Source organism: Aquarana catesbeiana, linkage group LG12, assembly GCF_042186555.1.
Source record: "Aquarana catesbeiana isolate 2022-GZ linkage group LG12, ASM4218655v1, whole genome shotgun sequence".
In the NCBI taxonomy this organism is placed as follows: Eukaryota; Metazoa; Chordata; class Amphibia; order Anura; family Ranidae; genus Aquarana; species Aquarana catesbeiana.
In genome coordinates, this window is record NC_133335.1 from 219,812,681 (window position 1) to 219,839,153 (window position 26,473).

General features: G+C 43.3%; 1 protein-coding gene across 5 annotated transcripts in view; it reads left to right on the forward strand.

The window, feature by feature from the left end:
* The window catches only part of CCDC57 (coiled-coil domain containing 57), a 142,549-nt gene that overhangs the window by 103,240 nt on the left and 12,836 nt on the right, over positions 1-26,473 (forward strand). For all 5 annotated transcript variants that reach the window (XM_073606702.1, XM_073606703.1, XM_073606701.1 and 2 more), the window contains 9 exons: positions 1,388-1,571; positions 5,337-5,519; positions 5,664-5,764; positions 7,355-7,555; positions 10,584-10,640; positions 11,877-12,087; positions 14,711-14,823; positions 19,847-19,951; positions 24,496-24,688. In XM_073606702.1, the coding sequence (XP_073462803.1) occupies positions 1,388-1,571; positions 5,337-5,519; positions 5,664-5,764; positions 7,355-7,555; positions 10,584-10,640; positions 11,877-12,087; positions 14,711-14,823; positions 19,847-19,951; positions 24,496-24,688 (1,348 nt within the window). The remainder of the gene's footprint in view (positions 1-1,387; positions 1,572-5,336; positions 5,520-5,663; positions 5,765-7,354; positions 7,556-10,583; positions 10,641-11,876; positions 12,088-14,710; positions 14,824-19,846; positions 19,952-24,495; positions 24,689-26,473) is intronic.

Below are 26,473 nucleotides of genomic sequence, written 5' to 3' on the forward strand. Positions count from 1 at the left end.
ACACTCACATGGTGGATAAAAACAATAGGCAGGTCGGTTCATAGCAGCCAGATAACATCACAGCAAGACATGCAGCAGACAGTGACTCAGCAATACACGGCCACAGCGGACCTAGGGAGCATGAACGCCGACGATCGTCTCACCAGCCCGCAGCAGACAGTCCTCCGCGTTCATCCACTGGGTCAGGGGTAAATTCAGATTTTATTTATTCACTTTTTAAAGTGGCAGCTTTTTATTTGCATTTTTATATTTTTACTTTTCAACTTTTCTCATTTAGAGCGCAGTGGTGGTAGGACAGGTTTTGGGTGGTTTATATCTGTTCACCTACAGTTTTTAATATCAATAAACTGTTTTAAACTGGCATACAAATATATATTTGAAATCAAATCTTTATTGTTTTGTGGAAAAAAACATGGTGTGAGCAGATTTCTGCCAGTCACAGGCTGTGTCACGCCCCTCCAGCCTGTGTCTTAGAATAGAAGGGAGGTGAAGCCTCCATCAATCTACATGTAATATCCTGCACCCATTGTGTTTAGCTGGTTAGTGGGCATGGAGAAGGAGGGAGGGAGTGGGCTGTCATTTACCACTCTGTATACGCCCACATGTGGGGCTCTGTAATCAGATGGGCTGCGCAGACGGGATAGGGAGGTAATGCTCAGCATAGAAACTCACTGAAAACTAAGCATGTGCAGAACTGCCAACGGTGCTTTGCAAAATCCCTAGCTGAATTGGAGATTCAGACAGAAGGGGGAGATAGAGAACAGCAGGATCAACCAGGTTTTTTTGCAGAATACAGAAAACGAATCTCATAGTGACTGAGTGAGTATGAACAGCATGGAATACTCCATTTATTGATAGTTTTTTTATGATGTGGGTTACTTTGACTAGAAACTTGCTCAGTGTGCACTAAAATGACAGGATCTCCATTGTGAAAAACAAGGGAAAATATTAATGTTGTCATTTGTGCTTTTTTTTTTTTTTTTTTTTTTTTTTTTTTTTTTTTGCCACATTGAAAAACCTACCTTTTAGTTTTTGTTATGTATTCAGGTTGAAGTAAAGAAGATCTGGACTAATCCAGGCAAATGCAGAAGTCCAGATCTCAAGCGATCTGACACTCCTCCTGCATATTGCTCCAATCAACATCACTGCTCAGGGAATGTGAGCGTTGTTGACCGAAGTATTGTAAAGGGGGCACATCTGACTTCTGGAGATCCGGACCACTCCATCCTTCTATAGTTTTAATGCAGCCTGTCTGCAAAAGGATTACTGGAATCTGGTTGCCAAAATCAGAATCCTTCATTTGCCCGTACTCTTGTTCATGTACATAAGCTGTTGCTTGTCATTCCATATACACAGCCCCAGCTAATGATAATTTATTTTTACACAGACAGCCATGCCAGACTTTGCATCAAGTGAGATTCAGAAATTGCAGGAGCAAAATTCAGAACTACGTCAGGTGATCGGCCAGATGAGGAAGGAGATGGAGATGTTGTGCGAGCAGATGTCACCTGTAGCTGCTGAACGGACAGAACCAATATCTGGCAACACCCATGGGACTGTGCCCTCTGCTGGTGAGATATAGAGGAAAGGGGTAACTACCTGTTCAAAAAAAAAAAAAAAAAAATCAATATTGGCATACTAGTGTGGCCACCTGAAGGTACCAGAACTTAGCTTTCATTTTTTAGATCTATTCCCCAGAGCCCTGAACAAATTTCAAATTGGCTACTACAAGTTAAAATGCACGTGAACTGTCTTTTCTTTTAGCGGATTTGTAAATCAGTCCAGCCACTCTTGTAATTCATCCCTGGCAGGAAGTGACCCCACTTTCTAGTTTAGGTTTAACCCTTTCATGACTAAGCCTATTTTTGACATGTGGTGTTTACAAGTTAAAATGCGTATTTTTTGCTAGAAAATTACTTAGAGCCCCCAAACATTATATATATATATATATATTAGCAGAGAATCTAGAGAATAAAATGGCGATTGTTGCAATATTTTATGTCACACGGTATTTGTGCAGCGGTGTTTTAAACGCAGCTTTTTGGGAAAAGGGACACTTTCATGAATTTTAAAAAAACAGAACAGTAAAGTTAGCCCAATTTTTTGTATAATGTGAAAGATGATGAGTAAATAGATACCAAAAATGTCACGCTTTATAATTGCACGCACTCGTGGAATGACGACAAACTACGGTACCTAAAAATCTCCAAAGGCGACGCTTTAAATTTTTTTTACGGTTACCAGGTTAGAGTTACAGAGGAGGTCTAGTACTAGAATTATTGCTCTCGCTCTGGTGATCGCGGCAATACCTCACATGTGTGATTTGAACACCGTTTACATATGCGGACGCGACTTCCGTGTGCATTTTCTTTGCTGCGCGAGCTCGCGGTGACGGGGGGGGGGGGGGGGTCGCTTTAAATTTTTTTTTTCTTATTTATTTTAATATTAATAAATTGTTATTAAAAAAAAAAATGATCACTTTTATTGCTGTCACAAGGAATGTAAACATCCCTTGTGACAGTAATAGGTGGTGACAGGTACTCTTTATGGAGGGATCGGGGGTCTAAAAGACCCCCGATCCCTCCTTTGCACTTCAAAGTATTCAGATCGCTGTTTTCGGCGATTCTGAATACTGTATATTTTTTTAAAACCGGCGCCATTGGCAACCAAGTAAACGGGGAGTGACGTCATGACGTCGCTTCCGTGTTTACAATTAGGAGGCTGGAACGAAGCCGCTTACGGCTTCATTCCAGACTTTCACTAACCGCTGCAGGCAGCGGATTGTTGATCTGGCCTCCTGGTGGAACGGGAGGCCTGGTAAGAGCGGCAGGAGGCGGCGGGGGGGGGGTGTCCCCTCCCGCTCCTCCGTTATAACAGCCAAGTGGCTGTTATTGCTGGAAAGCCGATTGCCGGCTCTAAAAAACAGTACCGGGATGATGACTGCAGCTGCGGGCATCATCCCGGTATAACCCTCGAAAGCCGAGGATGCACATCTGCGTACGCTCGACGGCAAGGGGTTAATGAATAGAGTGGTGCCACCTTCCTGTCTACAGCCTGCTGATTGGACAACTAATGCCGCGTACACGCGACCGGTTTAGCCGTCGGAATAAACTCCAACGGTTTCTCCAACGGTTTCTCCGACGGAACTCCGACAGAATTCCATTCTTGCCTACACACGGTCACACCAAAGTCCGACCGTCAACAAGGTGACGTACAACACGTACGACGTGACTAGAAAAAGAAGTTCAATAGCCAGTAGCCAATAGCTTCCGTTTTGTACTTGCTTCAGAGAATGCGTCGTTTTTGGTCCGCCCGACCAGCATACAGACGATCGGTTTTGCCGATAGGAATTGGGTCCGTCGGAAATATTTAGAACATGTTCCATTTCTAGGTTCGTCAGATTTTTAAAAAAAAAAAGTCAGAGGAGGCCCACACACGATCGGTATATACGATGAAAAGCTTCCGTCTGACTTTTTCTGTCGGACATTCCGCTCGTGTGTACGTGGCTTAAGGAGCAGCAACAAGCTGATAACTCATTAACTCTGCTCGGTTTGCTCACTCCTGCTAGCATGTTCACTATCAACACATGTGCATGCAAAATAACCTGAATGGCTCATTTGCTGGCCCTGTGTTTTCTAGTCTATGTGCTGCTGGTATGGCTTGGCAGAGGCTAATATCAATACAGTTTCAGTAATTTATGTTTTTTGTTTAAAGAGGAACTGCAGTCTGCTCACATAATTTGTAATAAAAACATCTTTGCCATTCTGAAGCTTCCCTCCAACTACTTTGCTTATTATTTTATATATACTGTGATTCTGTACTTGCCAAATATGCTGCAGAAATCTCCCTCCACTGAGTCTGGCTGCATCCATTTTAACTGTAGGCAGCTGAAGCTGCTGCCTGTTCACTTCCTGGATTCATAGACACACAGAGGCACACATTCAGCTCTGTAGCTCTCATTGGCCCTCTTATGACTCATAACCCCTCCCTTCTCACTAGAGTGAGAGAGAGAGCTGTGCATGATGTCATAAGCCTAGGCTTTTTACCCAGACAAGAAACAGGAAGTGGGCTGTATAAGGTATTTGCTGGCAGAAAAAAAAATCTTTTACAAAATTAAAACAACAAAGGCAGAAGATTTAATAGATGAAAAAATTACTGAAGTTCCACTTTAAAGTAGAACTATAGGCAACACTTTTTTTTTTTTTTTTGGATAGAGCAAGGGAGGGTTATAAATCCTGACAGATTCTTTTTTTGCCATCTGTGTCCCATTGCAGAGATTTTCCTTCACTTCCTGTCCCATAGCCAAACAGGAAGTGAGAAGAATTCCCTGCAAGTTAAGGGAATTCCTTGGGGACCCCCAGGCCACCAGTTCTGGTGTTCTCATTGGAAGATTTCTCCTCAATTACTTTTCCGGGGACAACCCAGAATTTGGGATTTTTGTTTACCTTCATTTTCAATGATAATGGTAAACAGGACAAATAGAGAGGGTGAATCTCCTTAGCAGAGGGCACAGACAGGAAATAAAACTGACAAGCGTTCTAATCTATCTCACTCTATCCAAAACTAAAAAAAAAGTTTTGCCTTTAGTTATACTTTAAGAATACGTTTAATTATGCTAATGGAATACAGAACTGCATGTTAAAGTGGTTGTAAAGTCAGAAGGTTTTTTATCTTAATGCATTCTATGCATTAAGATAAAAAAAAAACCTTCTGTGTGCCGCAGCCCCCCCTCATACCCTCTAAAACCTACCTGAGCCGCATCCAGCAATGTTGCACGAGAGACTTGGCTGTCCGGGACTCTCCCTCCTCATTGGCTGAGACAGCAGCGGGAGCCAATAATGGTCAAACAAACTTAGTGAGCCAACGAGGAGGGAGAGGGGGCGAGGCTGAGCCGTGACTCTGTGTTTGAATGGACACCCAGAGCAGCGGCTCGACTGGGGTGCCCCCCCTAGCAAGCTGCTTGCTGTGGGGGCACTCGGCGGGAGGGAGGAGCCAGGAGCGCCAGTGAGGGACCCAAGAAAAGGAGGATCTGGACTGCTCTGTGCAAAACTACTGCACAGAGCAGGTAAGTATAACATGTTTGTTATTATTAATCAAAAAAAAAAGTCAAGACTTTAGTATCACTTTAAGGTGTTTTTTTTATCTATGCCTAATGTTCCACTTTAAATCCTGCAGTTGAAATGGTTCATCATTTATTTCCTATATTGGAAAATTAGAACAAAACATGATTGCTTGCTATTTTTTGTTATAAATTGCTTCCATCCTTACTATGGAAAACCTTTCAAAAACTATGTCATTGTTGTCCAGCAATATCTTTATGATTTTTTGTGTTTTAGATTATGTGAAGTCTCTGGAGGAGGAGATCAAAGATCTAAAACAAAGGAATAGGGAGATGGAAGAGCAGCTTCAGTTGGCTCCGTCAATGAAAGACTCTCCTGATCCACCGGCAAGTGCAAAACCGTTGCTACCTGACAACGTCTACATCCAAACTCACATCAGGAGCTTAAATGAGACCATAGGTAGCTAAAGATGTGTTGGTGAATGAGTAATTTTCATATAGCTTTGTGTTTTATTGTTTCTGCAAAATTTAATATGCAAATATGGTATAAAATAGCAAGAGTATGTACAGTATATCCCTGCAATATTCTGTTTCGTGTTTTTAGGTGCTTTACGAGCAGATAAAGTGGCATCTGCAGCAGCTGCTAAGAGACTGGAAGCCAGAACAGCCCACCTGGACTCAATGGTTGCTGAACTTAACCAGAAGGTAACCCTGGACCTTCATAATTATTGCAACAGAACTAACTCAAGTTTCCCATCTCTGTAATGGCCCCATCCTATACTTCCAATATTTAAATGTTCTACAATGTGTTTGATGACCAATTTCCCAGCATTTTGTAAAAGAAAATTTTAACGTATGCTATGCTGTTCTCAAGCAGCATAAATGTGCTAAACCAGCACTCTGTAATACATTTTTGTTAGGCGAAAAAAGTTTTCTCAAAAGAGATAAGAGTTACTTAGCGGAGCCCCATTTGTTATTTCTATATGGAGTCATGATCCTGACCTCATTTATCTGTGTAGCATGATGTGCCGATCATATAAAAGTCACTCACAGGTTTGGAAATAGGCGTTTATAGATAACGTCATGACCAGCCATAAGTGAAATTAATTTGTAATGGTCTAAGAAACCTGCTGCAGGGAGTTGGCTGCGGGTCACCAATTAGCAAAAAGTGAACTGATCTGCTCTTCATTGAACTGCTAAAGAGGTCCCTGGCACTTCATACTCATTTTTTTCTTGGTACCCTCTATTTGGGCAAACTACACTCCACCAATAACATAAGACTCCTGCCCCTAACTCATACTCATACCAACATACCATGAGCTCCTGATTTCATTTAGTGACAGATTATCTATTAAGGAAGTATAGTACTTTCTCAATTGGCCTGTTGCATTACAGGAGGGGGATGGATGGGGATTACTTCTATACAATCTTCTGCAGAGTGGTGGGGTGCATGTGCTCTGGTATTAAGCCTGGATCAAGTTCAGGGTCAAGTCCATAACGTATTATGATCCGTCGAGGGTTCTGCAGCTTAAAAACTGTTGTAACATGGCAGCAGCAACACTGTTCTGTCTTAGCTGCCCACTGTTCAAGGTATGGGAAAGACAGAATTACTAAGAAGGGGAGTAAATTATAGTGAGTGATTTTACACTTTTACATTAAGACCTGTCCAGAATAGCTGTTACATGTTACAGCTGTGAACACCAACAATCACTTGGGGTTCCCATTTCTAAGTTTTAAAGAGATGCTGGTTACAGGACAGAGCACACCTCTGCAGCATTGTGCACAGTGACAGGTCTATAGCGAGACTAACACCACTGAGAGTCAGATGATGGGAGCTTGGCTGTGACACATAGCTGTAGACTGATTCCCTTTTATACATTTAGCTAATCAATTCTTGGACTGACTGATAAATTAAATAGGAACTCCTTTAATTATTTTAAGGGAACATTTTGGAGTGTGGTTTAATAAAAATGTTTGTAACGTCCTGTAGGTAAGAAGCTTGGTGGTCACATCAGGGGACACTAATAGATTAAGCATCATGTTTTACAACCTGAAAGCCCCTTCTGATATGTTTGAGGGTCTATATGGCCCTTCATACATCTTCGCTTCCTCACAGTGCTCCTGCCCCTTCAGATGAGCCTTCCTTGTTTTTACCAAATGTCATAGCTAAAAAAATTACATAGGGAATTAGGATAACAGTGCGTTTTGTCTTCGCTATTTTTTTTATTATATTATCATCATAGTTAAATGTTTATATGCATCTAAGCATATTTTGGTAAATTGCTTTTTGTTTAGGTCCAGCAGAAACAGGCAGAAATCAATCAGCTTCAGTTTCAGGTGAGCAATGACACTCGTCACAACCAGGCCACTATCTCCAGCCTCCAACAGAGACAATCTGAACTGGAACTGCAGCTCAATGAAGCCCGGAAAGAGGCTGAAGAATATTTTAAAGGCAACCTGAAGCAAAATCTTGAGACAGTCGGACTAGGAAATGAGGTCAGTGTTTCTCCTTTATATTGTGCTCAGTAGTTTGCCAGCATGACAAAAATGTCAAGAATTCCCCTGTAAAGTGACCATCAATACCTTGTAATTTGAACAGTTTAAAACTTGGTGGCATGTCATCTCCTGCCTCCCACATGTGACATTTCTGGGGCTTGTTGATTTGCCAATTAGATCCAGTTGCTGCATTGTGGGGGTACATGTAACATGTTTCATATTACCGGTACTTCATACCTGGAAGTTCCAGAGTGATAGTGAAGATCAGAATGGTTGGAAACAAAGGTAAAATAAGTACAAGCACCGAGTAGTGACTTGAATTAGGGCACAGCCATAGCATTTCTAGTTTTGTAGTATAGGCCTATTCAGATCGATATGACTGATTTCTGATTGGGACTCTAAAACAAAGTTAATACTGCAGCTGCAGGAACAGATTCACAGGACTCATTCACTGTGTTTAAAATGTCCGTTCCGTGAAAATTTATTATTACATGTTATTTTTTACATAGACAAGAAAGGGGTGGTGTGAGATGTTATTAAAAACTAACAAATAGCAATATGTTATTAAAAGCTAACAAATAGAAATATGTTATTAAAAACTAGCGAATAGAACAATTGCAAAAGTAAAACCTTGAGAAGGGAGGGGGGGAGTAGAGAGCGTTTAGTAGGAGAAGTGTCTGTGTGTTAGGTGAAGGTTACAGAACACATTTCAACAGTGAGAACAAAATGGAGTCTCTTGTGCTTAAATGAACAGTACAGTGAATGTCCTTGCAAGATCTATGTAGAGGTACTGCGCAGGCGAGGGTCTGAGGTTGTAAACACTGGAGACAGCTACCAGTGTGTTGGAGAGGTAAGCAAACCTCTTAGGGGTGGGGTTTTGGGTTGGATTGGATTGGGGGCTAGGGAGGGTGAGCATGCCCCTCACTTTTTCTTTTTTTTTGTTGTTTTGTTTTAAAATGAAATTGTCCTTTTTAAGTGATTTTAACAAGTCTTTCCAGTATATAAGAACCGAGGCATACGGTGTGAAAGGATGCCGCACACCGCTAGCTAGCGGTGTGGAATAAAACTGCCTCAGCCTCAAGCTCCTCTGAGGCCACGCCACTGACGCATTTTGCCCCACCCACCCTTGGGGCTTAATCATAGACCTGTATGATTAAGCCTTGGGGGCGCTGTGAAACACTTCAGGCGTGTGGCTCAGGAGGAGCCTGAGGCCATTTTCCTTCACATAATATGCTGAGCTAGCTGTGTGTGGCATCCTTTTCATGCTGTATGCCTACCATGCTTTCTGGATTGAGCACTATGAATGCCTGCACCCTTCCTGTATTGTGAATCACTAGATACTACAGATTAAAGCGCCTGGAGTGGCGGTGACAGGTATCGTGAATATGAGCACCAATATTTAGCCCACAGACACAATTTCTACAGACACCTAACTGTCTACTCATTGGTGGTATTGTTTGATATTAATGCTGCAGAATGATAGTGTCCTAGTAATGCAAGATTATGTATGGAAGTGATTTGCAAAACCCTTGTTGGCAATCACAGAGGTTTCTTGAAGTTGACCACTGGGTTTGCACACATCTCAGGAGGGATTTTGTCCCACTCCTCTTTGCAGATCCTCTCCAAGTCATTAAGGTTTTAAGGCTGACGTTTGGTAACTCGAACCTTCATCTCCCTCCACATATTTTCTATGGTATTAAAGTCTGGAGACTGGCTAGGCCACTCCAGGACCTTAATGTGCTTCTTCTTGAGCCACTCCTTTGTTAACTTGGCTGTGTGTTTTGGGTCATGGTCATGCTGGAATACTCATCCATGACCAATTTTCAATGCCCTGGCTGAGGGAAGGAAGTTCTCACTCAAGATTTGACGGTACATGGCCTTGTCTATTGTCCCTTTGATACAGTGAAGTTGTCCTGTCCCCTTAGCAGAAAAACACCCCCAAAGCATGTTTCGTCCTCCATGTTTGACGGTGGGGATGGTGTTCTTGGGGTCATAGGCAGCATTCCTCCTCCTCCAAACACAGCAAGTTGAGTTGATGCCAAAGAGCTTGATTTTGGTCTCATCTGACCACGACACTTTCACCCAGTTCTCTTCTGAATTATTCAGATGTTCATTAGCAAACTTCAGACGGGCCTCTACATGTGCTTTCTTGAGCAGGAGGACCTTGCGGGCGCTGCAGGATTTCAGTCCTTCACGGTGTAGTGTGTTACCAATTGTTTTCTTGGTGACTATGGTCCCATCTGCCTTGAGATCATTGCCAAGATTCTCCTGGCTAGTTCTGGGCTGATTCCTCACCGTTCTCATCATTGAAGCTTCTTGGCGATGGTCTTTTAGCCCATTCCAGCCTTTTGTAGGGCTACAATCTTGTCCTCGACACCCTTGGACAGCTTTTCGGTCTTGGCCATGGTGGAGAGATTGGAATCTGATTGATTGATTGCTTCTATGGACAGGTGTCTTTTATACAGGTAACAAGCTGAGATTAGGAGCACTCCCTTTAAGAGAGTGCTCCTAATCTCAACTCGTTACCTGTATAGAAGAAATCTTGCTGATTGATAGGGGATCAAATACTTATTTCACTCATTAAAATGCAAATCAATTATATTATATAACTTTTTTGAAATGGGTTTTGTGGATATTTTTGTTATTCTGTCTGTCACTCTTAAACTTAACATTAAAATTATAGACTGATCATTCCTTTGTCAGTGGGCAAACATTTAAAATCAGCAGGGGATCAAATCATTTTTTCCCTCACTGTATGTGTTTGTTATGCCTTTTACAACATCATGGTGCTTTACAACGCACGTCTGGAACTGGAAATTATATTACTGTGGTTGTTTGGCTACTAGACAGACCCACTCCACTATGCATGTCTGAATAACAGGCACAATAAAAGTTCATTTGCTTTCATGGGAACGATTTTAGTATGTATAATATTCCAATAGGTTATGCTGTCTGCCTCATTTTTATGTACCAAAAATGCTCAAAGTTTAATCCTACCTTTCCCACTGTGTTTTTTACTTTTCTATAGGTGTGTGCACTGAAGCTGGAACTTGCCAGTCAACGAGTCCCTGTGGTGCTCAGCGAGGTATGTGTTTATGTTATGAGCTTATAGAAAATTGTCACCAACATACTTACAGGCTTTCATATTTTGCTTTGGGAATTGTGTTTTGCTTCCCAGCCATGGCGGTTTATTTAACACCTCTGGTGGCCCTGGAGAATGTCTTTTTATCTGTGTATTTGGAGTCCACATAAGTATTACAAACACTTATTTCAAGGCATAGTGAAATAATATTAGCTAAAAACATAAGTAGTCAGCTCCACTTGCTGGTGGTGGATAATATGCTTGAACCCGACACCCATATCACAATGCAGTGAGCTGGGCCTGAGTGTCCTATCAACAGGCCCAGCCATTAGATATATAGACTTTGGGAAAGTCCCTGTTTCATCCACTTCTTCCTTACATGCAATCACTCCAACATCAGTTGCACATTTGATCAGGACCAGTTTCCTGATAGTGACAACAGTGGACCATGTCTGAGCAGTCTAAGTCAGCATGACCACCTGGAGCCCAAATAACAGGGTGACAACGCAGGAGCACAACTGGATGATAGTTGCCACTCTGCAACAGGAAGTGCCTGAACAATGAGCTTCATGTCAGGATCACCCAGTATTCTTTTAATGAAAGCTGCAGATTTCCAAAGATTGCATTTTTTAAAAATTACATTACAATGTTAAAGCTTATGTGAGAATTCAGCAATTGGCTTTAAATATAATTTCAACTATTGGGTTTATTGGGCAAGCTGGGGACTAACCTCTTAGATGGGAACAACACTGCCTAAAGTAATTTGTCTGCTCATGTCATGACAGGAACAACCCAACAATATAAAGCTTCCATTAACATCGGAACGAGACAGAGGTGCCCTTTATCCCCTCTGCTCTTTGCTCTCTCACTGGAACCCTTTCTTTGTACCCAGGGGCTACAAACTAGAGTTTTGGTCCCTGCCCTCATTAGTCACCTCCAACCTTTCTGGGTCATAATACAGATTAGCAGGTCTCTATTGAGCCCTCTCAAGTCTCCTGGATCAAGGATTCATTGCTCCAGTCTCTCAGGTCTCCTGGATCAAGGATTCTTTGATCCAGATTTTGTAACAGAATGATCTCTGGGGTTTCTAATCCTCCTGTAGGCGGTTGTATACCACTTAGGTGAAAGACTTCCTGTGTCCCTCAATGAACTCTCAAGAAAAGGAGTTTACCGGCGAGCACCAAATTCCTGTTTTGTTGACTCTAAACTCTGTTTAGCATTTATTTTGTTTCCTAATAGAGTGAAACTGTGAAACAGCTACGTGAAGAGGTACTGACCCTCCAGCAGCAATTGGTTGCTCTTACAACACCGGGTCATGGACCAACCAATCCTTACATACTAAAGAGTAAACTGAAAGAAGCTGTGAACAAAATTTCTCAGCTCAGCATGGAGAAACAACAACTGATTGAAATAGGGAACCGACTACAAGCAGAGCTGGCCTCAGCAGAAGGTGAAGATCACAGGGCCCTTAAGGATTAAAGAATATTGTCCAAAGTGTTACCCCTTCTGTTATTCATAAGTGGTTATCCGCCTTAGTGAGAAACGGTCATTCAGTATGGCATCTAAGGGAAATTTAGTTTCCTCCTTCCTTTTTAACAAAACTTGAGCAAACATCTAATGCCACGTACACACGAGCGGACTTTTCGACCGGACTGGTCCGACGAACTTTCGGCGGACTTTCGATGGACTTTCCTGAACAAACGGACTTGCCTACACACAATCACACCAAAGTACGACGGATTCGTACGTGATGACATACGACCGGACCAAAATAAGGAAGTTGATAGCCAGTAGCCAATAGCTGCCCTAGCGTCGGTTTTCGTCCGTTGGACTAGCATACAGACGAGCGGACTTTTCGGTAGGAGTTGGGTCCGGCGGAGTTCCGACGTAAAGATTCCAAATCTAAAAAGTCCGTCAGATTTTCGACCAAAAAAGTCCGCTGCAGGTCCGATGAAGCCCACACACAGTCGAATTGTCCGCTCGTGTGTACGCGGCATAAGGGTCCATTCATACTCATGCGTTGTTGTAACGTTGTTGTGGTAAAATTGGCATTTTGCTGCACATTACCACAAGGCACATTAATTAAAGAATTGTGGTGTGGTGCCTTACATGTGTACTTTTTTTTATGCATTAAGGTGTGCTGTATTGTCCTAGCGCATGATAATGTTAAACTAATGCTTGTTTGTAAACACAATGCATAGTGTGAATGGGCCCTTATTGAGGTATAACTGGTACTACATGTACATTGGGCTTTGGGTCTTGGAGAAATGCACTGAATGTTTATTGCACAGTGTTCTTCCGATAAGTGGCCACAAGAAGGCAGTAGTGCTACATGCATACTTTGCTGTCTTGTGCTGTTCCAAGATAATTATGCACCAATATGCAGCATAAAAAAAGTTCTCTGAGCTGAAAGATAAATTTGTTCCAGTTTTCTAACAGCTGATCTGTCTGCATCTGTGGATTTTATTTCTGTTTCTGATGCTACGAAAGCACCCACCTAAACTAGTGATTCTCAACTATAGCAGAGCCATGCAATTTTCTTCCTAAATGGGGCCAGCATTAAGGGCCCATTTACTCCTTTGTGGTGTGTTAACATGGATTATGTGTGTTGTATTTAGGCAGGGCTCTCAAAATATAATAAAGGTATAGGAATACATAATTTGCATTCCTATACATTTCTTTATGTTCATACAACTAACGTATAGGAATTGAAATGATATAAAGACAACTAATACATTTCCTGCCCCCCCCCCCCCCCCCCCCCCAATCCTGTAATTTTCCGGTGTGTAATGGAGATGATGAGCTGTGACAGGCACTCATCAAGAGTGCCTGGCTATAACCACCGTTTTTGCCTACCTCCTCCATTAATAGATGTTGTAATATAGCTTCTAAGAATAAAGGGGCCAGACAGTTCAGTCACCCGCCAGTCCTCCATTCGTAGATTGTGTTTCATTTGTAGAAGCTATAGTACAGCTTCTATGAACGGAGGAGCTGGGCAGAAAAGGCAGGCCTATTTGAGCTATCTTGACGAGTTGCTATCACAAATCAATTAGCCCTATTAACCTTCACGCACTGTAAGATTACAGCATTGAGGGGAGGGGGCATAATCGATGGAGGAGGATTTTAGCTAATAGAGGAGCCAGTGTTATGGATATTTTTGCATGGATCAATGAAAGTATGCAAATTCCATACCTGGCTGTGGAGCACAGAAGCCATCGTCCAGGTCCCATCTTCCAGGTCCTATGGCAAAAAAACTACCCTGCTGTAGAGTGAACACAGAGTGTCAGTCACTTGGCATAGCACCTATTTGGCACCCATTCAGAGAACACCTTGTATTTTTCTCAATTAATAAATTGGAGAGAATGCCAGTCATGACATCACCTTCCTGCCTCCCCATCTTTTCCAGTTAAAGAACGATTTGCATTCCTTAGGGAAAATGCAAGGGGTTCTTCCAATGGCGCAGGGCCCAAAAGATAGTGAGGATCACTGTAGTAGGGATAGCTACTACAGTGATTCTCTGCTTCTGCAGGGATCAGCTAGAACAGTGGTCAACAAACTGCGGCCTAGGTGCTAGATGTGGCCCTTTGCTTGCATTTACCTGGCCCATGGGCACTGTTCCACCAACTGACACCAATGATAGGACACCATTCCCCCTACGGACACCATCAATAGGGCATTATTTCTCCCATTAATACCAATAATGAAGCTTTGATGTTGGGGCATTTTCTACACCCGCTGGCCATAGTCCAGCCCCCCTAAAGCCTAAAGGGCACTAAACTAGCCCCTTGCTTATAAAGTTTGGAGACCCCTGAGCTAGAATATGCATACTTACATTGGTCCACACTGGACTAGGGTAACTATGCACAAATATCCATACCTGGATTTCAGCTTTAAGCATTAACAGGCTACCAGGCAGTGTTAGTAGTGCAGAATCTAGCTTACTGTGTGGCCTTTTGGGTATGCTCTCTGTTCATTTGCTGAAGCTCAGGCCATGTTTGAGTTCCCAGCAATGCTGAATTTTTACTTCACAATACCACATTTTTACATGGATTTAATGCTATTTTGTTTTGTAGTAAAGACTTCTAAACATTTGGATACCGTAACACCACCCTCCAAGGTTCAAGCACCAGAACTTCAGAGCCGCCTTTCAGCACTAGAGGGTCTTCAATACCAGCTAACATCACAGGTAATGTGCATTTTTTCCTCACTCCAACCTCACTATATAGCCAGATAAAATTGACCTGAAAAATGACAGTGCTCTTCCTCTCTCTGTACCTAGGCAATCCTGTGACTTGAGCCTCATAACTGTATATTTGCATTGGGGTATCATCTAAAGCACAGCTGCCCTCTGACTGCTGGTCTCATGAGTTTTGGTGATGCCACTACTGTGTTGCTCACTGATCTCCTTACTAGAGAGGAAGCTATACCTGAGGAAATGCAGAAAAGCATATAATAATTAATTACAATATTTCTATAGTGCTTTCCTCTCTGAGGACTCAAAATTTTATCAAATTGGAGTCGGGGTGTATAGGAGGTGAGACAGCCATCTTGGAATATCAGGAGCCAATTAAGCTACCAGCATGTTTTTGAAGTGTGGAGGGAAACTGGAGTACCCAATGGAAACCCATGTATGCACAGGGAGAAGATGCAAACTCTATGTAGATAGTGTCCTGGTTGGAACCGAAATTGAGGACCCCAGTGCTGCAAAGCAGAAATACTAACCACTAAGCCGCTGTGCTGCCACTGTACTACTTCTGCTTTATTCAGTCTGTGGACCTGTGCTTTCTAAATTCCTCCTCCTACTTTTTCATTATTCCTCTATCACCCATCCGGAGAGTTTAGCAATGGCTGTGTCCATATTTCTGTCAGCGCAATTTTTTGTTAATGCCTGTAAAGCCACTTGAGCTCCAGAAGGTTTTACCCCTTTCATGACCAGAGCATTTTTTGCTATTCAGCACTGAGTTACCTTCACTGGCAAGTGCGTGGTCACGCAACACTACGCAATTGAAATTTTTATCAATTTTTCTGTTTCAATATTTTTGTTAAGTTTTGAAAGAGTATGACAAGCCATGGTTTTCCCACGCAGGGTCAATATTGAACAGGCATATACAAAAGAAACAGCGTATGTACGTAGAATGATTAACATAACTATAAACTGTTGCCAGGACCCAAAAGGGTCAGGGTAGAGGTAAGGCAAATAGCACAAGTTATACTGTATTGTCCCCTAAGGGAAATTAGTCTCCATATAATAGCCGTCATATCAAGAATGAAGTTGAAAAGAAAGACAGAGGGGGAATAAAAAAGGGAAAGAAGAAAAAGAAAGTGAGAGAAAGGCCCCAGGAGAGGGCGAGTACCACGGACGCGGGACCTGCACAAGTAAAGTTTACAGTCGACCATAGCTAGTCGGGGGCAGGGACGGGCAGGAGTACGTCATTCCAGAGTCCCAAACGTTCAAGAATTTTGCATGCGAATCCTTCAAAATAGTAGACATCTGCTCATCCACCATCAGAGCGGTCATTCTGGCTTTCGCTCCCTGAAAAGCAACAGACGGAGTCTTCCAGGCCTGGGCTATAGTTTGCTTGGCAGATATAAAAAGCGAATTTCCGCTCATGCGCGAAAAGACCTGGTATAGGACAATGTAAAAGAGCCAGTCGGGCATCTTTACGAATTGTTACATGAAATAAGGATTGCCATAGGCCAAAGACTCTGGACCAGAAGCCTGACCCGAACCAAGATCCCGCTCCCATTGTATCACATAGGAAAGGGTCGACAAAGACAACCTACCATTAAGGGAGGCGTAAAACATTGAAAAATGCTCAAAGAATGTCTTACGAAAAGGAAAGAAGGCAGTGCGACGGAGAGATAAAATCCAGTTGCACAATTGTAAATAATGGAAATGTTCCTGCCCAGGGATTTCATGTGTCACCTGGAGGGTCTGTAAAGCCACCTTTACATACGTTCTTCTGGCCGGCACTGCGAATAAGTTTTAAAGTCCGCAGAATCTCATAGGCCCAGTGCCCAGCAAGGTCCTGCTCCTCCCTTCAGCTGCTAATTGACAGAACCTGGAACCTGTGCTGTCCTTGCTTTACTGTGCCTGTGATGGGCACAGGGATTACATTATACTATTGGCTATTCAGGGGAAGCAGCACTCAGAACTGATAATCAGTGGTGGTGAGCTGGGATACTAAGCATATTTATGTGCACAGATATTAGGAAAAAATGTACTAGGTAATGTTGCACTGCTTGACATTACCCAGTACATTTGAAAAAAAAGCTGAGGGTTTATTACTAATGTGTCCTGTGCATTATAAGTCTTGGATACTCTGATTGCCAGCTCTGTTAATGACCACCTGAGAGTTACTGCCCACCCTAGTGTGTTCTAGTGCCTCCTGTTATATTCTCCATAATTTAAATTTAAAAAAATCATCAGGGATGGTGGGAATCCATGACAATGGGCACAGCAGGTGTGCAGACTTGGGAACTCAGTGCAGGAAAGGTGGGACCCCATCATAATGGGCACAGAAGGTGTGCAGACCTGGGTACTCAAAGCAGGAAAGTTGGGAACTCCTTATAATGGGCACAGCAGATGTACAGGCCCGGGAACTCGGTGCAAGGATGGTGAGAACTCCTCATAATGTGCACAGCAGGTGTACAGACCCGGGAACTCCGCACAGGGATGGTGGGCATCGCTGGTGAGCCTCCTTTGAAGGTTGTGGCCTATGCTGATGATGTTTCTGTTTTTATCTCTGGGACTGGGGAGGCGCAGGAGGTGGTCTCAGTGATAGGGCAGTATGCAGAGGCATCAGGTTCAAAGGTCAACCAGGACAAGTGTGAAGCTTTCTGGATGGGTGTGGAAGGTGAGAGCTTTGTTCTCCCGGATGACATCCCGGAACCCCAACAAAAAATTTGAGTTCTAGGCATTGAATTCGGCCCAGGTGACTATGGTCATGCAAATTGGGTGAACAGGCTGGAGAATGCCGATGCCAAGGTGGCAAGCTGGAAAGGTTGGCAGCTTTCCTTGAGGGAAAAGGTTGATCTGATCAAGACATACCTGATTCCGATTTTTCTGTATGTCAGGTTTGTTTGCATTTTGCCAGTTTCTCTCTATACCAGGATCTATAGTTGTTTCTTCCAGCTGTTATTGGGGAACAGAATAAACCTTGTCAAAAGGAATGTGACTTACCTTCCTAGGTGGGAGGGTGGTCTAGGGATGGTCAATCCTGTAGTCTTTTTCTCTCTGATGTTTGTGAAGTACAATCTTGGTAACATGTTGGCAGAGAGACCGCCTGGGTGGGTTGGTATTTTCCAGTCCTGGTTTAGGCCCTTTCTGCGAGACTGGGAAAATGGTGGGCCAGTGAAAAGCCTGAGGGTCAAGCATGAACAGCTCCCGGCTTATGTTGCCCCGTGTTTGAAAATGCTTCGGCAGTGGCAAGTAACAGCAGGAGAAGTCAGATCTCTTCCAAGGAAACTTCTTGAGAAGCGGAAAATGAGCTCTGCTTTTTCCGAGCCACTGGCCTTGAGGGATTGCCCAAGCCTGGTTTTGGGGGTGGGTTTGCGATTAATTAATTTGAAGAGAATCCCAATGAAGTTTAGGGATCAGGCTTGGCTTGCATTTCATGGAAAACTATATGTGAAGGGCAACTTGAAGTTTCTTTCCATGAGTGATCGGGGCTGCCCGAGAGTGGAGTGTGGAGGAGTGGTGGAGTCCATGGATCACTTTCTACTTCAATTCCCTTTTAATATAGAGGTGTACAAGAGGGTTGGGAGGGCTCTGAGTATACCCTTCCTCCCCCATATGAGTTATGCAAAGTGGGTGTATGGGGCATTCCAGACTCGTCGGGATTATAATTTGGAAACACTTATTTTAGTTAGTCTAGTAGTCCATTATTTCACGTGGAGTGCACGGTGTCAGGTATCCTTATGGCGTAAAATCCTCCCTGTCGAAGTGGTGGTGCAGGACATTCTGGGTGAGGTTGGGAAGATTCGGGGTCTTGAGAAAGGCAGGTGGCAGCAGGAGGCCTGGATAAGGGCGTGGAGGAATATCAGGACTCTGTAGCTGCTGCCTGTTGATCTCGGGGTGTGCGGCTTTTCTTTGTATTCTTAATTCACTCCCCTGGATTTTCAAGATCAAATCTATTTTTGATAAAAGGCTACATGCATGGTGACGGTGATGTTCCTTAGTCTGGCTCTCCCGTAGGGATTGTGTTGTGCGCAATTAGCTTTGCACCATTTATTATGCTCTTGTTTTGTATAATCATATTCAATTATTTTGTAAATATGTTTTATTTATTTATTATGGTTTTATTGTATATAAGTTGTTGTTTGTAAGTTTTTTCAATAAACAAAATTAACCCCTCATAATGGGCACAGCAAGTGTACAGACCTGGGAACTCAGCACAGGGATGGTGGGAACCCCTCATAATGGGCACATCAGATGTACAGACCCAGGAACTCAGTGCAAGGATGGTGGGAACCCCTCATAATGGGCACAGCAAGTGTACAGACCTGGGAACTCAGCACAGGGATGGTGGGAACCCCTCATAATGGGCACATCAGATGTACAGACCCAGGAACTCAGCACAAGAATGGTGGGAGCCCTTCATAATGGGCACAGCAGGTGTACAGACTTTGGGACTCAGTGCAAAGATCTTGCCAGTAGAGTTGCCAGGAGATGGAGACTTTAAGGAAGTTTAACTCTACAGCATCTGCTAAAAACTGAAGTATAACATCCGGGTGGGCTGATCCTTGAAATGATTGATTCTCTATCTGAGCAATCATTTTTAGCTGACATGGTATGATTTATTCTTCTTTATTTCTTTTTGGGGTTTTTTTTTTTTTTTTTGCTGATAATGCCATGGCGTAGTCAGTGCATAAAATTGTGTGGGGCAACAAATAATTTGCTAGGATATGTGGTGTTTACACAAACATTTGCCATAGCTCGCAGCTACTTGCTTCCAGCACAGACACTCGCACGCTCAGCTTTTTTTTTTTCCTGGTGTGCAAGTAATTAGTGGGCATTTAGTATAAACATTTTGCCCATTTCCGCAAGAAATCATTAAAAATCCATTCAGCAATTTAAATGATAATACAAATGCATTAAGAAGTCTTTTTCTTACATTTGCTCGATTTAAGCAGGTCAGTCCACTAACTAATATAACATCTTTGCAGCAATATGTTTGCATTATCATTATTGTCCATTTTATTTACAGGAGTTACAGTTTGCTCAGTACCAGAAAACTCCCAGAGTGTCTGCAGATGATCATACTACTACCAGAGCCAAACCCCAATGGCACGGTGACAGCTCTGCAGTGCAGGTAAATGATCCATACACAGATGCAAAGATATGACTCTGCTTGTGTCTCTAACCATAGGGGAATATTGAGAGCCTGTTTAATGAAAACATATCTCCAGGTACATGGCTAAATGCTCAGTTTAAATACATATAAACAGTATTTTCTGGTCTTCCTGCCAGAGAAATTCCAATTCTCTCCACCATTCTTGCAGTTTACATACATTTGACTTAGGCCTGTTTCACAGGGGCTTCAGCTTTTATAGGAGCAGTGTGAGCAGCAAGCTTTGACAAAGCATTTTCAGAGCTCTCAGCAAGCTTTGTTAAAGCTTTTAAAAGTACCATTCAGCTCCAGTTTGTAAATGTTGAGCATGGATCCTAATGGGAATGCTGATTGCCACTTTAACCACTTGCCGGCCGCCCATCGTCAAATGACGGAGGGACAGTGGACAGTTCTGGGTGGACGTCATATGAGGTTGCCCCAGAACAGCTGCTCTTGTGCGTCCGTGGGGGTGCGCAGCCTGGCAATCGCGGCTGCCCTGTGTTGACTGACAGAGTGTGTGGCGAGGAGAGCCGATCAGCGGCATCTCCTCGCAGGAGACACCCAGACAGGTAATCAGGGCACTGGTCATCAGTGCCCTGATTACAGTAAAGCCCCCCCAGTGCACAATTCAGTGCCCATCAGTGCTACCAATCCGTGCCCATCAGTGATGACAGTCAGTGCCACCCATCAGTGCCCACCAGTGCCACTCATTAGTGTCGCCTATCAGTGCCCCCTATCAGTGCCCATCAGTGCGGCATATTAGTGCCTCCTTATCAGTGCCACCTAATCAGTGCCCATAAGTGCCACCTTGTTATTGCAGCCCATCAGTGCAGCCTAATCAGTGCACATCAGTGAAGGAAAAAAATTACTTATTTACTAAATTTACTGACAAACTAAGAAAACCTTTTTTTTATTTTTCTAAATTTTCGTAGTTTTTTTTGGTAAAAAATAAAAAAACCCAGCAGTGATTAAATACCATCAAAAGAAAGCTCTATTTGTGTGAAGAAAATGATTAAAAATTAATTTGTGTACAGTATAGCACGACCGAGCAATTGTCATTTAAAGTGTGACAGCGCTGAAAGCTGAAAAATGGCCTGGGCCGGAAGGGGGTGAAAGTGCCCTATATCGAGGTGGTTAAACAAGCTTCTAGCAGGCTTCAACACTCTTGAAGCTTGTTGAAAGCCTGCTAGCATCTTGCTTAAAGTGGAAATCAACAGAATCGGATGGCGGTGGGTGCTGACATTTGCCCCACCATAGAAGAGACTGGATGGTACCAATCAGGTCCCCCTGAAAACGGAGGCGGACTTGATCAGACAGCCCGTATGAAAGGGGCCTAAGGCTGAATCTAAGGCTCGATTCACACTAGTGCGTTTTTTGATGCATTTTGCAGAAATGCAGGGAAATTTTTTAACATGGGTTCCTATGGAACATGTTCACATCAATGCATTTTTGTGCCTCTGCGTTTTTGGAAAGGGTCGGGGACTTTTTTTCCCGCAAAATGCAGCGTTTTGTATGTAATAGAATTCAATGGACCCGCATCCAAAACGCAAGTACCGCGTTTTTACCGCGTTTTGCGTTTTGTGTTATTTTTTATTTCTTTTTTTTTACACTGTATATAGCTGGTTGCTAAGGAGGGGGCCAGGAAGCCGGCCGTCGCGTCCTTAACAACCGATGAGTCATCAGCTGTCAGCTGGCTTCCCGCTCAATGTAAAAAAAAAAAAAGCAGGTTAAAAAAAAAATTGTGAAAAAAAACAGCGTGGGGTCCCCCCCCAAGTCCATACCAGGCCCTTGGGGGGACCCCCACGACATTTTTTTTTAATTTTGGTGTGTGGGGGTCCCCCCAAAATCCATACCAGACCCGAGCATGCAGCCCGGCAGGTCAGGAAAGGGAGGGGACGAGCGAGCTTCCCGGCCCTCTCCTTAGCAACCAGCTATATACAGTGTAAAAAAAAAAACGAAAATCGCGGTAAAAATGCGACAAGCACCGCAAAAAGCACTGCAGAAACGCTCAAAAGCACCATGCATAGATGTGAATCGAGCCTAACTGTTAAAGTGCAGCTACAATCGTTTTCCTAAACACATTTTTTGGGGGTATTTGTTGTAAATTTTCTTACCTGCAGATCCTGCTAGCAATGTTATCAGCCTGCCATGCGAACCATTGAGCTGCCTAAACGATAGACCTGATAGACATCCCAGGGAAAAACTGAAGGCGCACCCATGGCAAGCTGACAACACTGCTGCTAGTTGTGAGGCAGTGATTTAGTGCTGTCATCCTGCAACAGGAAGTGCTCTTACTTGCAGGATCTCCAGGTAAGGAACAGATTAAAAAATAAATAAATTGCTTAGGAAAACTGAGGCAACCATAATAAAAAAAAAAATTGAGTCTATATACACTTTAAGTATTCTGCAAGCATCTCGCCATGTCTTCGGTGTCACAGTCTCCCTCTTCTATAGAGGAGCCAAAAGCTAATTGTATGATTGTTCATTCAGAGCTTACAGTCCCGTCTCTGTTCCTATTGGCACAGACTGCAAGTGTGACAGGGCCGACTATCTACTGTGCCAAGAGTACACCATATACTTCCTCTGTACTAAGATATTCTGATTTCAACTCCGCATCCCTATGTTGCCTAAAACTTTGTCCTACAAATTTCCATGTTCTGTGGTGTCCATCCAGGCAGTTAGCACAGTCTGTGCTGTCCTTATAACACTGTCTGTGTTACAATCAGTCTTATAATATGTTTAGGCTCTAAGCGTATAACCTTGTAGAGACCCCCAATCTGGAGGGTCTCCAGATTGATAGACTTGACATTCATTGCAAGGTTTCTGACTGATACCCTGGGCCCCTTTAAAATATTGCACTTACAATTAGGGGTATTACATAGGCAATACAGCTCTAATTGACGTATCAGGATTTCTGTCTCTAATGTTTTAAACATTCAGCTCACCCCAACACAGATACATAAGTGTTGAGATTCTTGAACCAGCAGCAAGAGAAGTGCAATAAATGTTTATCTTTTCTTTCTCATTCGTTGAGGGACACAGGAAATCTTTAAATCTTTGAGTTATGCTGCAGCCTACAGGGGGATTGGATTCTAAAAAAGCTAACTCCTCCCACTACCAGCATGCCTCAGTTTTCAGCTAGTATCCCAGTCGGATGAACATCTTTTCTGCAGCTGTGTTAAAGAGTAACTCCACTTGTAAAAAAAAACAAAACATTCCCCTCTGGATGATCTATGAACATTGCAGGGATTTTAAAGCGGCTGTATACCCGCGTTTTTTTTTTTATTTTCCTATACCTGCAAGGGAAAAGGCATAATGAGCTAGTATGCACCGCATACTAGCTCATTATGAGATACTTACCTTAGAACGAGGCGCCGGCATCTCATCCTGTCCACGCCGAGGGAGCTGACATCTCCCCTCGGCGTGTCTTCCGGGTATCGCGGCTCCGGCGCTGTGAGTGGCCGGAACCGCGATGACGTCACTCCCGCGCATGCGCGGGAGACTTCAGTCCGGCAAGCTCCGGAGTTTGCCGGGCTGTCAGCCGGGAATCCCCTGTGCGCATGCGCCCCTGCATTCAGTGGCTCATTGCGAGGGGAATATCTTCTAAACCGTACAGGTTTAGGAGATTTTTTTTACCTACAGGTAAGCCTTATTATAGGCTTACCTGTAGGTAAAAGTTAACAAAAAAGGTATACAACCACTTTAACAAACTTTGTTGCAGATTTCTACCTTTTGTTATTCTGAAGAAATAGCTGTTTATTTGCCTGTGTCCATTTGCTGAGTGAATCTGTATGTGACCTCTGTGACCAAGTCTCGGTGTGCGGGGCGAAACATGTCAGAGGGTGTGGCTGGAGCAGCACTAGCTGAGGCCACACTCATTCACGTATTTATGCACTGGGTCAGTGAGCCATGTTCCTTCCTTTTCTCTGTATGAGAGTGGTTTTATAATTATCAATCAGTTGCTGCACCTGCAGGGCTCTAATGAGGAAAGTGGCAGGGTCTGCATCCCTTTAGACGTGATTTCTCTTTTAGAGTATCTCACCAAAAATTACATTTGTGTTGCAGGGGAAGCTCAAAATCTAATTTGTATCTTAGTGCAGACTTCTGGGAAAGTTAGTAATCACACAAGCAGGAAATTACATTTCTAAGGGGCATTCTGTATACCATCTGTGTACAGAATGCCTCCAGGTCCCCATATTGCATTTTGCAAGAAATGACGCTGCAAATTTTAAAAGGAAAGGTAATTTTTATGGTTGCACCGATATCTTATTTTTATAAATGCTCCAATACACAAATCCGATGATTTTTTTAAGCTTTAGAACCACTTTAAGCATAATGGGAGTGTTATAACATATTAGGAAGTTAGTTAGCAGGGCTCTGATAGGGGCTGTGGTTAAATGAACAAGACGCAGTGGCGTCTTACACAGGACTTCCATTGGCAAGTATCTCTTACAATTCAAAAAAATTTGTTTTGTCAATAAGCAAAATGATGTGTCTTGTTTATTGAACATGTTAATTTCTCACAGACTACTAAAGCAAAACCAACACATAAAGAGAACCTGTTACAATCACCCCATGTGAATCATGTGAGCAGCGCCCGTTCCATGCGTTCAGCAGCCTCACTGACAGAGGGCGATACATCTTTGCAGGAAGTTTGGAAGATATTGGATATGGGGTCAAGTCTGTCTCTCCTCAGCTCCCAGGAAGCAACTGAGCAAGGTGAGAATCCAGGTACTGTCCTAGGTAATTAAAAGACACTAAGACCCCTTTCACACTGGGCCCGCCCGAGTGTTAGCAGTAAAGCACCGCTCCTTTTAGCAGCACTTTACCGCTGTTTAAGCGGCGGTTTTCAGCCGCTAGCGGGGCGCTTTTAACCTCCGCTAGCAGCCGAAGAAGGTGTTAATAGCGCCCGTGTTGCGGCGCTTTGGAAGCACTGGCCATTCATTTCAATGGGCAGGGCGTTTTGGGAGCGCTGTATACAAACCACCCCAAAGATGCTGCTTGCAGGACTTTTCCTAATGTCCTGCATGTGCACCTCCCCAGTTTGAAAAGTCACACTGAAATGAATGGGAGGCGGTTTTCAGTCTGCCTTAATGTGAAAGGGGTCTTAAGATTAAATGTAAAAATCCAGCACCTTAAATTTCAAGGCTAGAATTAGTGTTGTAAAATAAGTGAAAACACCTTCCTGAAAATGCAAATTGCCAGACTCTCTCTGAGTTCAGAACCTTCTTTGTCACTGAACTGATACAAGCATGCAGATTGGATAGTGTGACTTCACTCTTGGGTTGCATGCTTGTTCCAGGTCAGGGGCTCAGTAATTAATAAAGCCAGTGGATCATCATTACAGCCAAACATCTACCTTCTCAGAAGGTAATCAGCAGTGACAGCCTCTACTTTTCTTTCAGTGCAGTTTTGTTTAACAAAAGTTTGTAAAGAAATCTGTGCTAGCAAAATCTCACTGAGATGGCTGCCTCAGAGGAGGAAACAATTGATATGATAGGCTGCATTTGCGCAGGTCTTTAGCCATGGGGGTAGATTTACTAAAACTGGAGCACTGAGAATCTGGTGCAGCTGTGCATGGTAGCCAATGCGCTTCTAACTTCAGCTTGTTTAATTAAGCTTTGACTATAAAACCTGGAAGCAGATTGGTTTCTATGCACAGCTGTACCATACTTTGCACTCTTCAGTTTTAGTAAGTGCTGGTTCACACAGGGGCAGCTTCAAAGTTGTCCGACTCTGAAGCTGCCCCGAACAACTCGACCTCAGCCCAGCTTGCAAACTACTTCTTTAACAGAAGTCAATGCAAGCCGCTCCAAAGTCGCCCCAAAGTAGTGCAGGAACCTTTTTCTAAGTCGGAGCGACCTGAGTCGCTCCTATTAGAAAAGTTCTATTGCACTGCATGGAGCGCGACTTGTCAGGTGGCTAAGTCGCCTGACAGATTGCCCTTTTTGAACAGGGACTAAATCAACCCCGAGGTGCAAATCCCAATGGCGATAATCTACTGATCCCTGCTGTTGGGATTGACCGCAGGTACAAATAGCTGCAGGTGCTGACAGTTTGTCATTGCACTGTACAGACTCGGCATCTGCTGCTATCGCGTGAAGCTGTCTATCTTAGCCGCAGAAATCAATAATCCACTTTAATTCTTCTTTATAGAACATGATCTGACTCTGGATTGGCCTTGAATTTGCTCTACCAAATGTTAATTGCTACAGGATTTGAATATCTTTGTTTTAAACCATAAGTGATTTTGTAGAAGGACCTGCAAGATACAAAAAATATCTGAACAGCACTCTTAAATTACAGCCAGCTTGTGGTACATTAGCTTATGTGCACGTTTGGATCCTGGAACCTAGATCCCTGGTGCCTAACCCATGGCCCTTTGGTATATTATATGCAGCACCTGGACCTCAGCAGTTTGTATTGGGAACATTAATTAGGGTAATAAAATTGATCTGTACTAGCCTCATGTAACGTTTCCAGTTTCATACTGTCTTCTGCAGC